Here is a 14,611-nt window from a genome sequence, read left to right as displayed (position 1 = left end):
TAACATCGATCCACTGATCCAAAAGCGTCAAACTGAAGCTACCTCTCAGATGATCAGAATATCATATTCAGCCATTATGGCTTTGCTAATCAAAGATATTGGCAATTACAGTCGCATAATAATGGAAAAACTCCAAGAACTAGTGGTTCCTAGCAGTCACAACACGCAAGATCATGATCTACATTGCACAAAATGAGTAATAGATACAGATGCTTTCAAGGAAGCTTTTGTCATTCAATATTTCTTAACAAGATTCCTACCATACTTGAAGAAATCACATTATAAGCCAGTAGCAACTTAACAATGAGATCAAAGTATTCTCAGGTATAAGTTAGAACATATCCTAGAACATATCATGAAGCTTAGCAAAATGGGATGTTGTAAGGAATGATCAAATCAACTTACACGCCCTTTTCCCTTTGCTCTACAATATGATTGTAAACTCTCAAAGTCTTACTTCTCATGGGCTCAATCATCTTCTCTGTCTCTTCAATTGTCTGTTTTGGCAGTTGAGCTTCCATGGAATCAAACCAATTTCTTAGTGTCATTTTCCCTAAATCTACTCCTACCCTCTCTACAATCCTATTGCTTGATACCTGCTCAACCTTTTCCTCTTCACAATCATCATCTACTGTCGCAATTCCAGCCTCCTCGACCGTACACTCTCTTTCCTCGTCACAACGTTCTTCTTCAATTTGTTGTAAGTTTTCTGTGTCTGCAACTTCTCTAACAGTACAGTTCAGGTCATCTTCTTCTATGGTGTTCTTCTTCCTTAACTCAATCTCCACCTGCTCTACCCTCTTAGATCCATCACCTTCCCTCTCATCTTCTTTCTCACGTTTTTCATCACTTCTTTCACTGCAACCTTCCTGAGATTTGTTTCCATTTTCTTCTACAACATCTTGCAAGTTCTCAGTCTCTCCATCTTCTCTAACAGTACAGTTTAGGTCATCTTCTCCAACTGTGCTCTTCTTCCTTAACTCACTCTCTACCTTCTCCACCCTCTTAGACCCATCACCCTCCCTCTCATCTTCTTTATCACATTTGTCATCACTTCTTTCACTGCAACCTTCCTGAGATTTATTTCCATTTTCTTCTACAATATCTTGCAAGTTCTTAGTCTCTCCATCTTCTCTAACAGTACAGTTTAGGTGATCTTCTCCAACTGTGCTCTTCTTCCTTAACTCACTCTCTACCTGCTCCACCCTCTTAGACCCATCACCCTCTCTCTCATCTTCTTTGACACATTTGTCATCACTTCTTTCACTGCAACCTTCCTGAGCTTTATTTCCATTTTCTTCTTCAATATCTTGCAAGTTCTCAATCTCTCCATCTTCTCTAATAGTACAGTTCAGGTCATCTTCTATTACTGTGCTATTCTTCCTTAACTCGGTCTCTACCTGCTCCACCCTCTTAGATCCATCACCCTCTCTCTCATCTTCTTTATCACATTTGTCATCACTCCTTTCACTACAACCTCCCTGAGCTTCATATTCCTTATCTTCTTCAACATGACAGTTCTTCAAAACCTCTTCTCCGGCATCATCATTTCTAGTTTCCATCTCCACAACGCTCTTGGACGGCTCCTGCTCCATTTTCCTCCTCTTTGCACGGCTTTTCCGGGCTAGGCTCAGGACCATCTCCAACTCCAGAAAGGAATCTCCACCAATTTCAGTCTTCTTGCTTCTGGTAGCCCTTGTAGCTCTTTTCTCATCATTAACCTCTAAAACAGTGTCCTCAGTCTTGACATTCTCAACCTGCTTGCTCCTTGTCACTCTCTTCCTGCTTTCCACCTCTGAGATTTCTACTCTCTTTGGGGTATCTTCAACTTCCAATTTGATCGATTTCAAACCCAATTTCTCGATACTCTCACTGTTGCTACCTTTACGAACCCCAGAGTTGCCTTTTTCCTCCTCCGGGACTTGTTCTTCATTCGTAATTGCGTTCTTCCGGGGCCTCCCAACCCTACGATTGACCTTTTTCTCCTCCGAGACCTCTTCCTTTGCACTACTTGCGTTCTTCCGAGGCCTCCCAACCCTAGGATTGACCTCTTTCTCCTCCGGAACCTCTTCCTTTGCGTTCTTCCAGGGCCTCCCAACCCTAGAATTGACCTTTTTCTCAACTTCCACCTCCAATTCCTCTTCTTTATCGACGATATCTGCCAGATTTTTCTTTCTCGAAGCCCTAGTTTTCTTGGGTAGTTCATTGTCCTCTTGCTTCAACGATCCACGCGCTCGCTTTGGCTTCTCCTGAACCGACTCAATAGGATCCGGATCCGGATCCGAAACAGCGTTACGCTTGTTATTCCTCCTTGGCCTGGGCGGAAGCTTAGGCTCCTGCGGCGGCGGCGGCGGCTGAACATCACTCACAAAGTTCACCACAATGGAAGTGTACTCACCAAGCTTGATTTCATCTCCATGGCTAAGATTGACGGGAGTATCTGGGTCGATACTTTCCGAGTTCAATATGGTGCCGTTGGAAGATCCTAGATCCTGGATTATCCAGTTCTCCGACGAATCGGAGACGATCCGGAGGTGTTTGGTAGAGATTCCGGCGTCTTTGATGGCGATTTCATTACCACGAACGACTCGACCTATCCGGATAGTGGATCCGGGTTTGAACCCTAGAGAATCGCCAGCTCTTGGACCCTGGGTGAACTCGAGCTTCAGCAATGGCGGAACCATCGTTTACTGAGAGTACTGAAGCGTCTCGGCGAAGCTTTTTTTTTTTCTTTTTGGCTTTTGTGATTCAAATTGGGAATTTGAAATTTCGGATTATGTTCAGTCAACTCGAAATCGAACGGAACTGTGCTGAAAGCCTGAAACACAGAAACCCTTTCAAGCCCAATGGGCTTTCCTTTATATGAATATACGATCCAGTCCATAAGTTACCACGAATAGGATATGCCTTTTTGTAACAGCCCATCCAAGTTTCTTCTTTCTTTCTCTTGGAAAATAATAATTTATGCATGATTTTATTTATTATCAAATTCAAACAAGAAATGAGTGATAAAGTTGATTTGATTCAGAGATATATATCATTCCCTCATTATGTCAATATAGTTGATTGTCAAGACAACAAAACAAAACAAAAATGAAAAAAGGAAACAAGATAACTTGTGGCTCATGAGCATCCTAATCTCTTCACTAAAAGGCTTACTTGTCATATTCTCATTGGTCACAACAGATTCACCACTGTCAGCTTTTTTTCATCACTTTACTTTTCATGTCTCTGAAAGTTTTTGGTATAACATATTTTTGATCGACACCTCATTAACCTAGTATATGATAAATACATGTTTCAAATTTGATTCAAAAAGTTTACATCTTTGCTCAAAAAGAAAAAACAGTAAAAGTTACGTGATTGAGAATCTTATCCATGTCAGCTCTCACGGGTCCTACTACAGAGAAAGCTACAATAGGAAGAGATTGTTTACACACTTGCATAGGAGACACTTGGTGTAGATTTGTTTTCCTTTGCAAAGGACGTAAGAAAAGACTTTTCCATGATTAAATGAAACGTTTCTTCAAAACTCAGACAGCCACAAGATGATCCAACCACTTTTTACAACCACTAAATCTGCGCCACGTGTCCATCTACAAAGATTCTATCTCTTTACCCCTCTTCTCACCACCACCAGATATAGTAGTAGCCTTCCCTCTTTTCTGAATTACAAACAATCTCTCCTTTTGCCACTAATCTTAAAAACTTTATAACTTACTATAATGTTGAAAGAAGAGAGTAACGAGAGTGGTAATTGGGCACGAGCATGTGACACATGTCGTTCAGCCGCCTGCACTGTCTACTGTGAAGCTGACTCTGCCTACTTGTGCAATACCTGTGATGCTCGAGTTCACGCAGCGAATCGTGTTGCTTCCCGCCATGAACGTGTTCGTGTCTGCCAGTCATGTGAGTCTGCTCCGGCTGCGTTCTTGTGCAAAGCGGACGCTGCCTCTCTCTGCACAACCTGTGATGCTGAGATTCATTCCGCAAACCCACTAGCTAGACGTCATCAACGTGTTCCCATTCTCCCATTGTCTGCAAACTCTTGCAGCTCCATGGCCCCGAGCGAGACTGATGCAGATAATGATGAGGACGATCGAGAGGTGGCGTCCTGGTTACTGCCTAATCCAGGCAAGAACAGCGGTACTCAGAACAATGGTTTCTTGTTTGGTGTAGAGTACCTTGATCTTGTGGATTACAGCTCCAGCATGGACAACCAATTCGATGATCATCAGTACAGTCAATACCAGAGGAGCTTTGGAGGAGATGGAGTTGTGCCACTTCAAGTTGAAGAATCAACAAACCACCTGCAACAAAGTCAACACAACTTTCACTTGGGTATCAACTATGGCTGCTCCACAGGAGCTCACTACAACAACTCCTTAAAGGACCTAAACTATAGCGTAAGATTTTTTATATGCATGCCAGCTCTTTAGTTCAAAATAATCAGTTGTTTCATCACAAGTATGCTTCCCTATACATCGATTCTTTACTCCTATTACCTCAGAGGATTGAAATTGTCTTTGTTTCTGTCATTAGGCATCCGTTTCATCAATGGACATCAGTGTTGTGCCAGAGTCACCAGCAAGTGACATAACAGTCCAACACCCAAGAACAACTAAAGAGACGATAGACCAACTATCTGGTCCTCCTACTCAGATGGTGCAGCAGCTTACTCCAATGGAAAGGGAGGCTAGGGTCCTGAGATACAGAGAGAAGAAGAAGACGAGGAAGTTTGACAAAACAATAAGGTATGCTTCAAGAAAGGCATATGCAGAGATAAGGCCACGAATCAAGGGCAGATTCGCAAAGAGGATAGAAATTGAAGCTGATGCTGAAGAAATCTTCTCAACATCGCTAATGTCTGAGACTGGATATGGAATTGTTCCTTCCTTTTGAACTACTATGGCGAAGATGGACTAGATTGCATGCTGTAAAATACTTCTAGTTTGGATTTCTACAAGTTATTACCACATTTACGCATATGAATCCTTAGTTTTGTCACTTTTGTCCAACTAGTACGAGTTAATTAGATATGTTCCTATAGCTGCAGTGTTTAAACAACATCTCTCTAAATAGATGAAATGGTGAAATCTTATCTTCTGGAACAGTGCCTATCACTCTAATTGAAATGGTGCCACATGAAAGAGATATGCATCACTATGAGTAGAAAACTAAAAGCAGATTTTACACGTTGTCACTTGACATGAAAGACGACACACCTAGGTAGGTTCAAAGTAAATACCTTTTGATTATTTTCTGGCAGTAGAATCTTCTGTTTCTTGACACGTTCCAGATCCCTTGTACACGTAAGTTGCAGGACAGTTCCACTTATGCCAACTCATGATTTGTTGATTAAACGGATAACATAGAACAACTTTGTCCACAGAAATTTAAAAAACTCCAAAAACCAACATGCAAATCAGCATCAATTGGTCAATTTCGACTAATGGGAATAGTTACCGTATTCAGCCAAGTAGGAGTAAGATAGTGAAGAAACTGAGAAACCTAAGTGGAGCAAGGTTTTCTGAATGGATTGATTACATCCGATCGTTTTATTTCTCTTGATTAGCACTAGGGTCCTTGGCCAGCACCGAATATAAACCATCTACAAGCATAAGATGTTGATGCCTATGCAAAAGACAAGTAAACAAAGATAACTCACTTTTTAAACCTTTTAGAATAAAGGAACTATACTTTCTCACTTTTTTATGGTAAGTGCTGAAAATAAAGGATGATTGGGCAACGAATAAAAACACCACATTTTAACCAAGCCTTGTGTTCATATCTGGAAATATTCAAAGAGATCATAAAATGTGGGATCTTCCTAGGATCGTTTGTGTTTGTAAATGAAAACATTATGTATGCAAAACAGAAATAGCGGGATATACGATAACAACTCAAATAACTAAATCACTATATAAATATACGTACCTGCAGAATTCACTTAGTTGTGAAGTCAAATGCAGCAGAAATCTGTCCTGTGGCATCTACGCTGTCTATGACTATCTGGAAGAAAACACAGTGTTAGAAGTTCATAACTCTACAGCAAAAATTTAGACTAGACCCATTCAAATGGAAGAGAAGGCTAGTTTCATGAAAGAGAGAACCTTGACAAGCCACCGTCAGTGATCAACTTAGCGTTTCCACTGTCCTCTCTTTGGCGTATCTAGTGGCAGTCCAAGAGCCCGGTCCCATATCAGCTGAAACAAAAGAAAGAAAACAGCATCATAAAATGTGTGTGAGTTTATTAAATGAGACCGGTCGATAGCGCCAATATATGTCTGTATGTACCTGTGAGCAGATGTCGAGACTCCTTGAGACGCCAAAAAACACAGTGTAGTATCTATATTTGAAAGAAATATCACTCTATTATAACCAAGATTCAGTAAAACAAGGTCCAAGGTTAATCACACTTAACGATGCAGTTCGAACCTTGCTTAGGTTAGACCATAATTAATAGTTCATCAGCACTCTACTATGAGCATCAACGTTAGGCCACAGGTTCTTGACCTGTAACAACGATTTCAAGATTCATAAAACCAAAGTAAATCAGGAATCTGGTAGCACATAAATGATAATGTAAATAGTACCTCTCCCAGCTCAGTTAGAATAGGAGGCACCACTTCATAAAGCTTTGAGACATATCGAGTTGATTAATTTTGTGAGCCAGTAAAAATTTAAAAGCATGACCAAATATTAAGGGGAAAAACGTTACCAGCTGAAAAAGAGGATCATCCGGTAGATGCTTCAAGGCAAACTCTCTTTGGCACACGTATCTTGGATCCGTTTTAGGCAAGACACCATGGCTATATCCTGCAACAACCTGCAAGAAAATGTTTATTTAAAGTTTTTGGCAACATTCACAATTCACAGGCAAAGCCAAAAATCAAAACATAATCCCAAGCTTTTATGTTTTAATTGAACAATGATTCAAGTTATGGCCTGTCGTGATTAGCATGCAATACAAATTACAACTCTGTTGTTTACCTTCCCACTGTTCAACATTTTCCAGACATTATCTTTTGGCTGTTCCTTTGATATATTTTCTCCGCATTCCTCGACAACTGATTTAATCCACAGCAAAACTTCCTATAACAAGACCATGCACCCAAAAAAAAAAAACTGACTAAGATTTCAGAATTCTTAGTTGAACATCATAAGTTTAGCAGCTTAAGAGTCATTCTTGGAACTCTCACTTGTAGTTTCGACCAATTAGAAGATTCATTCAGGAGATAAATAAGAGGGGTTACCTGATTAGCTAAACCATTTAATGCAGCTGCAGATGAATATGGATCCGAAAGTGCACTCCCAACCTTAATAAAGTAACACCAAAAACAGAACCATCAGATATGTGTGTCTATAAAAACATTTGGAGTACAAACTAAAGTGGAACACTATCATGTATCAAGACCAGCGTGAGAAGCCATGCACAGTCAGCAGTTTGAAATGATAAAACAAATCATAAAACTTCATGTAAAATCCAACTAAACCTCAACTCCATCGAAGACATTTTCCAAAATTCCTGGTCCTAGCTCCAGAGAAAGTGGCTGTAATAACAGGGGCAAAGTATATGTTAGCTACAGATGAATAACCCTACAAAAGAGAAAAGAGAAACGAAAGCCAAGATAAGGAGGAGAACTCACAACCATTGTGTGAACAGGATCATTAACTGTGAATCCAGCTGCTTCCTAGTAAACCAGTAAACTTACAAGTCACCACTAGTTACTGTGTCTCCCTATGACTGCACAAAAAAAGTTGAACTTAGTTAAGCATCAAGACAAAGACCATATGAACACTTCAAAAGAAAGACATATGCAGTCAAACAAAACACAATACCAAAAATTGATTGGGCTGGGAGGAACTAGTCCCAAGGACAATCTTTATCAAGAGCTGGGACAGAAACACCCCCGAGGGATGTACACATCACCGGACCGGATTCTCTTGGCAATAGTTCTTCAAATAGCGCCAGTGAGATATGAAAACAAAAAGAATCGTGAGAAGCCACTTAGCCACACTATGCCATTAACCCTATAAGAACAAAGCAATCACATATAGATATCTAAACCCTAAAAATTGTAACTGTTACCAAAATAAAAAAAAAAAAAAAAAGAGACAAAAGTTGCATAACCCGTGATCCCGTAAAACCAACACCAAGAATCGGTTATCCGGTTATCATAAATTGCTTGGCTGCTAGTGTTGGCTTGCTCGGAACCTGAGAGAGAGAGAGAGAACGAGCGAGATTAGGATTTAGGAACAAAATCATCAGGTGATATGTTAGTCAATGGAGAAGAGAAGAAGATGATTTGCCAATAGTAATAAAATCGAGAGAACAAACCCTTGCCGCGAAATTGGACCCAAAGATAGGTAGAAAAGGAGGAACCCATGGGGCTTTGAGTTCGAAGCTCCAGAAACCCTAATTCTCCTTCCATACCTACAAGAGAAACATCATACAACCAAAAAATCTCAGTAGCAATTGATTCTCATCTAAACTGTAACAAAAAGAACCCCCGACAGTGTAACGGAGCAACGCTCACCTGTTGAGACTGGTATATGTCTGCTCTCTCTTCGATACCGCTCTCTAATCGCCACCATTGAAACGCTCGCTTTTCTCTCTCTGTGTCTCTCTGAACTTGTTTTTTGGGTGACGAAGAAGAAGAGTGAGTCTCTCTGATTTGTCAGGGAAGGAGACGATGGGAGTATTTATAACCACTAATCACAATCAGAAAAGGCAATTCCTATTTACACCTACAAGAGAGACATCATACAACCAAAAAATCTCAGTCGCAATTGATTCTCATCTAAATTGTAACAAACACAACCCTCACCTGTTGAGACTGGTATAGTGTCTGCTCTCTCTTCGATAGCACAGGCAAACACTATACTAGTCTCAACAGGTGAGCGGCGCTCTCTAGTCGCCACCATTGAAACGCTCTCTTTTCTCTCTCTGTGTTTCTCGGAACTTTGTTTTTTGGGTGACGAAGAAGAAGAGTGAGTCTCTGATTTTATTTGTCAGGAAGGAGAATATGTGAGAGAGTTTTCATAAGAGAACACTTAATCAAAATCAGATTATGGGCCGACAAAATAAATAGCGAAGCCCATCTAATAAACATTAAAAAGGAAAAATTATAACCAAATTAAGATCTCAGTTTAAAATTTTAATAGAGAAATAGAAGAACACAGAAGAGGAGAAAACTCAGTTCTACAATCATAAAAATAAGCCAACAGTATATATCACACATTGAGGGAACGATAACATTCTTGTGTGAAAATTATTATTGAAGGAGGAGAAGAAGAAGAAGAAGAAGAATACAAGAGGAGAGAGAGAGATCTTCTCAGATCTTGGATTGTCTTGCAATCTTGAACCACTCGGTGTGGAAAGATCCTTCCACATCAGTCCTTTCATATGTATGAGCACCAAAGTAATCTCTCTGTGCTTGCACAAGATTTGCCGGCAATCTCTCTCTCCTGTAAGAATCAAAGTATGCGAGACTCGCAGACATACCCGGCGTGCTGATACCTGAGTTGATTGCTAAGCATACGACTCTTCTCCAAGCGGACTGTCTCTCGATGATCTCTTTCGCAAACTCAGGATCGACCAATAGGTTAGCCAGCTCTGCGTTCCTGTCATAAGCTTGCTTGATCCTGTCTAAGAAGATTGCTCTGATGATGCAGCCTCCTTTCCAGATTCTAGCTAACTCACCTAGCTTCAATCCCCACCCTTTTTCCATGCTCTTGGCACGGATCAGGTTCATCCCTTGTGCGTAACTGCAGATTTTTGATGCGTAAAGAGCCTTCCTCACGTCATCGATTAGCTGTTTCTTGTCAACGGTTTGATCAGTCAAGATATCACCAAACCCACCTGCCTTGAAGACTTTAGCTGCTTCTACACGTTCATCTTTTAGCCCGCTGAGGAACCTCGCATCAAGAGAGGATTCAATGGTGGGAGCAGGAACAGACAGCTCAGCTGCTTGCTGCACAGTCCATTTCCCTGTACCTTTCATGCCGGTTTTGTCCAAAACCTTGTCAACCAAATGCCCATCTCCCTTATCGTCCTTGATCCCGAAAATGTCAGCTGTGATCTCAATCAAGAAACTCTCAAGCTCACCTTTGTTCCAGTCAGTGAAGACACTGTGAAGCTCCTCATTCGATAATTTACCAACAGATTTCAGGACATCATAAGCTTCTGCGATCAGCTGCATATCACCGTACTCAATCCCATTATGGACCATTTTGACAAAGTTTCCAGACCCACCCTTACCAATGTAAGTCACACAGGGACCACTATCCCTAACCTGAGCAGCAACCTTGAGAACAATGTCTTCAATATTCTTGTAGGCTTCAAAAGAGCCTCCAGGCATCATAGATGGCCCATTACGAGCACCTTCTTCACCACCAGAAACTCCCATTCCAAGGTAGAGGAAACCGTTCTCAGCCACAGCTTTTTCTCTCCTCTCAGTGTTCTCATACCATTCATTACCACCATCCACAATGCAATCACCCTTCTCCAAATAAGCAGAGAGGGTCTTGATGGTCTGGTCAACAGGAGCACCAGCCTTAACAAGCATGATGATAACACGTGGCTTCTGAATCGATTTGACAAAAGACTCAGGGTCATGGAAGCCGTAAAGAGGAAGGTTGCCTTCCTTTTTGGCACGTTCGACGGTCTCATCAACTTTGGAAGTGGTTCTGTTGTAAACAGAGATTGGGAAGCCTTTCTCAGCAATGTTGAGAGCTAAGTTCTGACCCATCACAGCCAGTCCAGCTAGACCTATTCTTGTAGGTTGAACAGCCATAATGTTTTGCTTTGTCTTCTTCTCTCTGCCAAAAAATAATAACACAAATCTCAAATCTAAGAAAAGATGAATAGAGAAGCTAAACTTTGCGGCAAGTGGGTGGTGATGTATATATAAAACAAACAGCTTCAATTGCATGATCGATCTAAAATAAACCCAACCACGAATATAAGATCTCTAAGAACACAGGAATCAATAAATCAACAAATGAAAAATTCTCATATTTGTTACGATCGATCGTAGCATACACTAACAACACCCCAAGAGCAAAGAGTCGATTACCCTTTAGACCCAAAATGGCGATCTAAATAACATAATAGCAATGAGAATTCTCAATTTCTATACTAGATCGTGACACCAAAATTGCTGGATTCACAAAAAAAGTTTTTTTTCCTGAAATATTCGTAGTACATCATTAATATCGAAAAGCGATTGGAGAATATCAGATGGCAAAAACAAAATTGATTGGGAAAAACGAGAAAGTGAGTGTGATCGGAGAAACAAACCTGCTTTTAACTTTTTCTTCAGAGATGGATTTTGAGATTTGTCCAAGAAAACAAAAATAAAAGAGGAAAAGATCTGAGGAAGCAGAAGAAGAAGGAAGGGTAAGTAAAAATTGTTGAGATGAGTGATGTTTTGTTTTTGTATCAGATTGCTATATAGCAAATGAACGGTCTGATTCGCACCACCACTGAGTAATAATTATATTATTCCCTTTCTCGTTTTTTAAAGTATTGTCAAAATTGGCCACTCTGCGTTAGGTAAGAAAAGGGTTGGGTTGGTGGTGGTCGTTCGTTTTCTATTGGATCTTCTTCACATAAAAAAACTATAAAATTCTGTTCTCATTCCCTGTTCATTTACAACTCATAATATAACTCTTGTTTTGAATGTATTTTACATCATTCTGTTTGTCAAGAGCAATTTAAACCGCGTTTGACATTAGAACCAATATCCCCTAATTCATCACCAAACCAATCCTTTGACATTATAACTCAACCGCCAAGTTTGAGCCACACACTTCTTTCTACGTTCAAACCTATATATTATGAGAGCATTCTAGAACGGGAAGAATAGACCTTTTAGAAGGACATATATGAATTTCTTGATGATTCTTAGTATGAAATAAAGACAACAAAGACAAACATTGTAGCTTGGAGTTGGAGAACATATTGCTGTGATGAGTTTACATAATTTAAATAAAGACCAAAGCTATGACAAAAAGAAGCAAAATACTTTGTAACCCTATATAAAGATAAACGTATCAGTTAAAGAATTTCCCTGAAAGACAGAAACAAATCGATCCGAGGTTTACCTCTTCTCCGTATTTATGTTCCTCTCTCGGGTTTTGGTTTGTTTTTTTTTCCATCGCTCTCTTTAGAGACCAAAATTGCACATCTGCACAAACTCCATTTCGTTATCCACATATTTCGTCCAGAGAGACTTGTATTGGTTCATTGCAATGTCAAGCCATGGTTTCATGTTTCCATTGTAATGGATCACTGCTGCGTTTCTGATCTCGTCCATGCTCACTCCCGGGTTGTACCCTAACCCAAGCACATGCCATGATTTGTCCAATGATTTCGTCTTTGAATAGAATGTGATCAATCCCGGAGGGAGAGTTCCCAATTTCCATAGAGTTCTATCTTCATTCTGCTCGGACAAAAACAACAGAATGTAAGGAAGAGTTCCCAATTTCCATAGAGCTTTGATATGTCTAAGTTACTAAGTAAGAATTATACATTATACTACTAAGCATGATGGAATTACCAAGTTCTGCCAGTAATGGTATTGATCGGTACATTTCTCGCGCCTCCAGGCATTGAGATCGAATATATTCATTCCAAAGGCCCAAGCACAAGCATTGGGATTAAAGCTCTCTTTGATCAAAAGATGAGTGAAGTTTAAGTATTGACCATAACGATGGAATGAGCCAAAGCATGTCTCAACAGCTCCATTCACCTTGCCATCCAAGTTGATTTTCCATAAACCAGTCACGTCTTTCTGCACCACAACATCATCGTCCAAGAACAAAATCTTATTCAGCTTCGGATACATCTCTGGTAAGTAAAACCTGAGATGGTTCAACATCGAGAGATATTTCGGGTTCTTGAACTTGAGGTTATGGGAATCTTTAGTTGCGTTTTCAGCTTGATTCTCGAAGTAAAACTTCTGCAACTTGGCAGACTCGAGCTGCCTCAAGACCGGTGCATATGAAGAGTTCAAGAACTTGAAGTCCTCCACGGATTTGATCTCAATATGAGCACCACGGTCCAAAGGACGCATCTTAAACCAGACCTTCATGGCTGCAAGACTCATTTTATCGGTAACCACATGGAAGACATGCTTCCATGGCTCCTCTGCGTTCATCACAACAGATCTCACCACAACAGAGACAGCAATCACATTGTCAGAGAAAATCGCATAGTGGTAAAGAGTTGGATCCTCTGCGGCTGGATCAGGTGGAGCATCCTTGTACTTCTCAGGATTTGAGATCCTCTCTCCTACAAGCCTCATGGCCAAACAATGAAGACTTTTAGGGACAGACTTGGCTGAAATCAAGCTTGCAACAGCACCATTTTTCTTTGCTTTAGTCAACTGTTCTTGAACAGCAAAGATCGTATCTTTCAACTTCTGGATCTTAAGCTGTGTATCATAACTCTCTTTAGACTCAACGATCATCATCCTAGCTGTCTTCACCTTATCTTTCACTTCTTTCTCAAGCACCCTAAACGTATCCTCCTCAAGAGCATTGCTGTTGTCAGAGACAGAAGATTTCAAACCAGGCTTCGACTGCAAATCAGAGAAGTTGATAGCCAAATCTTCGAAGAGCTTAAGCTGCTTGGAAGCATCAAGCTTAAGCTTCCTAGCGTAAGCAGCATAAGCATTGACAAGTGTGAGATGATCAGTGGCTTGCTTGTGTATCAGATCCAACCTCGTTTTCAATGGATCCGATTGTAAAGCCAAAAACGTCCTCTGCATATATGCGTTTCCCATACTCGGCAATGTCTAAAACAACAAATACGAAGAAGAAGCTCAGATATGATTCAAAAGAACCGATTCATAATTGCAAAATCGATCAAAAAAGCATATAAAACAAGATGAATCAAAGGAGCTAATAAAGAGATTGGAGATGCGTACATGATCCTGAGGAGGTTGATGACGAGAAGAGTTGAGAACGACGGAGAAAGTGGCGAGGAAGAGGAAAGAGAACAAAGCGGAGATAAAGATCCGGTAAGAGAAGAAACTACGAAGTCCGGTAGATTGGCCGGATCCGACACCGCCTCGGCCTCCACGGAAGGCCACCGCCATTTTATAAACCGATACACTTCACCTTTTACAGGTCAGTTGTTTTCCAGATCGGGAAATTTTCGATTCGTCGGTGAGGTTCTTCTTTTGCTTTGTCTCACAGACACAGATGACTGAGTTAACACAACCTCTGGAGTGTGACGGATAGATCTCAAACATTTAATTTTAGTGAAGAAAATAACACGTTAATATATCTAATCATGTAATCTTTACCAAGTAAACAATAAATTTTGGTGCAGTGGTAACTAACTTATATAATTAATTACAAAATTATGTAATGGAGAGAGGATGGTGACGACGACTGACGCGACGAGTGAGGAGACCACAGCTTTCCGCGTCGGTGCGATGCGATCAATTGACAAATTTTTAATTTCACATTCACACCTTTTATTTTCATTTATTTTATGTTACACACCCCTTATTCTCTCTTTTTCTTATTAGTTTGGGCCATATGACATATGAGGCCTAATTCAATTATACGACAACGGCACGTAGTTCTCATAAAA

At 40.4% G+C, this 14,611-nt stretch overlaps 4 protein-coding genes and 1 pseudogene across 6 annotated transcripts; 1 reads left to right on the top strand and 4 right to left on the bottom strand.

The window, feature by feature from the left end:
- Window positions 1–156: 156 nt before the first annotated feature.
- Window positions 157–3,096, bottom strand: LOC104763801 (uncharacterized). The gene has a single exon (XM_010487182.3). The coding sequence runs from the start codon at window positions 2,682–2,684 to the stop codon at window positions 402–404; it is 2,283 nt and encodes a 760-aa protein (XP_010485484.1). The 5' UTR covers window positions 2,685–3,096; the 3' UTR covers window positions 157–401.
- Window positions 3,097–3,285: 189 nt separating this feature from the next.
- On the bottom strand, window positions 3,286–9,029 carry LOC104763796 (citrate synthase 5, mitochondrial-like; annotated as a pseudogene). Its single transcript, XR_015590982.1, has 16 exons — window positions 8,541–9,029; window positions 8,342–8,437; window positions 7,843–8,218; window positions 7,650–7,747; window positions 7,497–7,553; window positions 7,257–7,319; window positions 6,994–7,095; window positions 6,722–6,829; window positions 6,597–6,638; window positions 6,439–6,516; window positions 6,298–6,349; window positions 6,114–6,206; window positions 5,938–6,012; window positions 5,249–5,634; window positions 4,506–4,704; window positions 3,286–4,310 (listed from the first exon to the last, which is right to left on the bottom strand). The product of XR_015590982.1 is annotated as a citrate synthase 5, mitochondrial-like (transcript).
- LOC104763799 (zinc finger protein CONSTANS-LIKE 2) lies at window positions 3,673–5,049 on the top strand. The gene is made up of 2 exons (XM_087501784.1): window positions 3,673–4,406; window positions 4,543–5,049. The coding sequence occupies exons 1-2, from the start codon at window positions 3,726–3,728 to the stop codon at window positions 4,900–4,902; spliced, it is 1,041 nt and encodes a 346-aa protein (XP_087357910.1). The 5' UTR covers window positions 3,673–3,725; the 3' UTR covers window positions 4,903–5,049.
- Window positions 9,030–9,132: 103 nt separating the features above from the next.
- Window positions 9,133–11,690, bottom strand: LOC104763795 (6-phosphogluconate dehydrogenase, decarboxylating 2). Of its 2 annotated transcripts, none has more exons than XM_010487177.3 (2): window positions 11,306–11,690; window positions 9,133–10,824 (listed from the first exon to the last, which is right to left on the bottom strand). In XM_010487177.3, exon 2 carries the CDS (start codon window positions 10,797–10,799, stop codon window positions 9,339–9,341), a length of 1,461 nt encoding a protein of 486 aa, XP_010485479.2. In that variant the 5' UTR covers window positions 10,800–10,824; window positions 11,306–11,690; the 3' UTR covers window positions 9,133–9,338. The 2 variants fall into 2 exon arrangements, with proteins under 2 accessions (XP_010485479.2, XP_010485480.2); XM_010487178.3 differs by lacking the exon at window positions 11,306–11,690 and adding an exon at window positions 11,082–11,289.
- A 186-nt stretch (window positions 11,691–11,876) lies between these two features.
- LOC104763794 (putative galacturonosyltransferase 9) lies at window positions 11,877–14,516 on the bottom strand. The gene is made up of 3 exons (XM_010487176.3): window positions 13,938–14,516; window positions 12,567–13,805; window positions 11,877–12,449 (listed from the first exon to the last, which is right to left on the bottom strand). Exons 1-3 carry the CDS (start codon window positions 14,106–14,108, stop codon window positions 12,174–12,176), a joined length of 1,686 nt encoding a protein of 561 aa, XP_010485478.1. The 5' UTR covers window positions 14,109–14,516; the 3' UTR covers window positions 11,877–12,173.
- Window positions 14,517–14,611: the final 95 nt, after the last annotated feature.

The sequence above is a fragment of the Camelina sativa genome, chromosome 19 (assembly GCF_030686135.1).
Source record: "Camelina sativa cultivar CO46 ecotype springtype chromosome 19, ASM3068613v1".
Lineage (NCBI taxonomy): Eukaryota > Viridiplantae > Streptophyta > Magnoliopsida > Brassicales > Brassicaceae > Camelina > Camelina sativa.
Note: the sequence above shows the minus strand (reverse complement) of the source record. Positions and strands in the feature narration are given on the sequence as shown.

Excerpts from the sequence above, each read along its gene's own strand:
- LOC104763801 (XM_010487182.3), bottom strand. The coding sequence starts at position 2,684 with ATGGTTCCGCCATTGCTGAAGCTCGAGTTCACCCAGGGTCCAAGAGCT.
- LOC104763799 (XM_087501784.1), top strand. The coding sequence starts at position 3,726 with ATGTTGAAAGAAGAGAGTAACGAGAGTGGTAATTGGGCACGAGCATGT. Across the intron at positions 4,407-4,542 it reads TAAAGGACCTAAACTATAGC|GCATCCGTTTCATCAATGGA; the intron begins GTAAGATTTTTT and ends TTCTGTCATTAG.
- LOC104763795 (XM_010487177.3), bottom strand. The coding sequence starts at position 10,799 with ATGGCTGTTCAACCTACAAGAATAGGTCTAGCTGGACTGGCTGTGATG.
- LOC104763794 (XM_010487176.3), bottom strand. The coding sequence starts at position 14,108 with ATGGCGGTGGCCTTCCGTGGAGGCCGAGGCGGTGTCGGATCCGGCCAA. Across the intron at positions 13,806-13,937 it reads ATCAACCTCCTCAGGATCAT|ACATTGCCGAGTATGGGAAA; the intron begins GTACGCATCTCC and ends TTGTTGTTTTAG. Across the intron at positions 12,450-12,566 it reads ACCATTACTGGCAGAACTTG|AATGAAGATAGAACTCTATG; the intron begins GTAATTCCATCA and ends TTGTCCGAGCAG.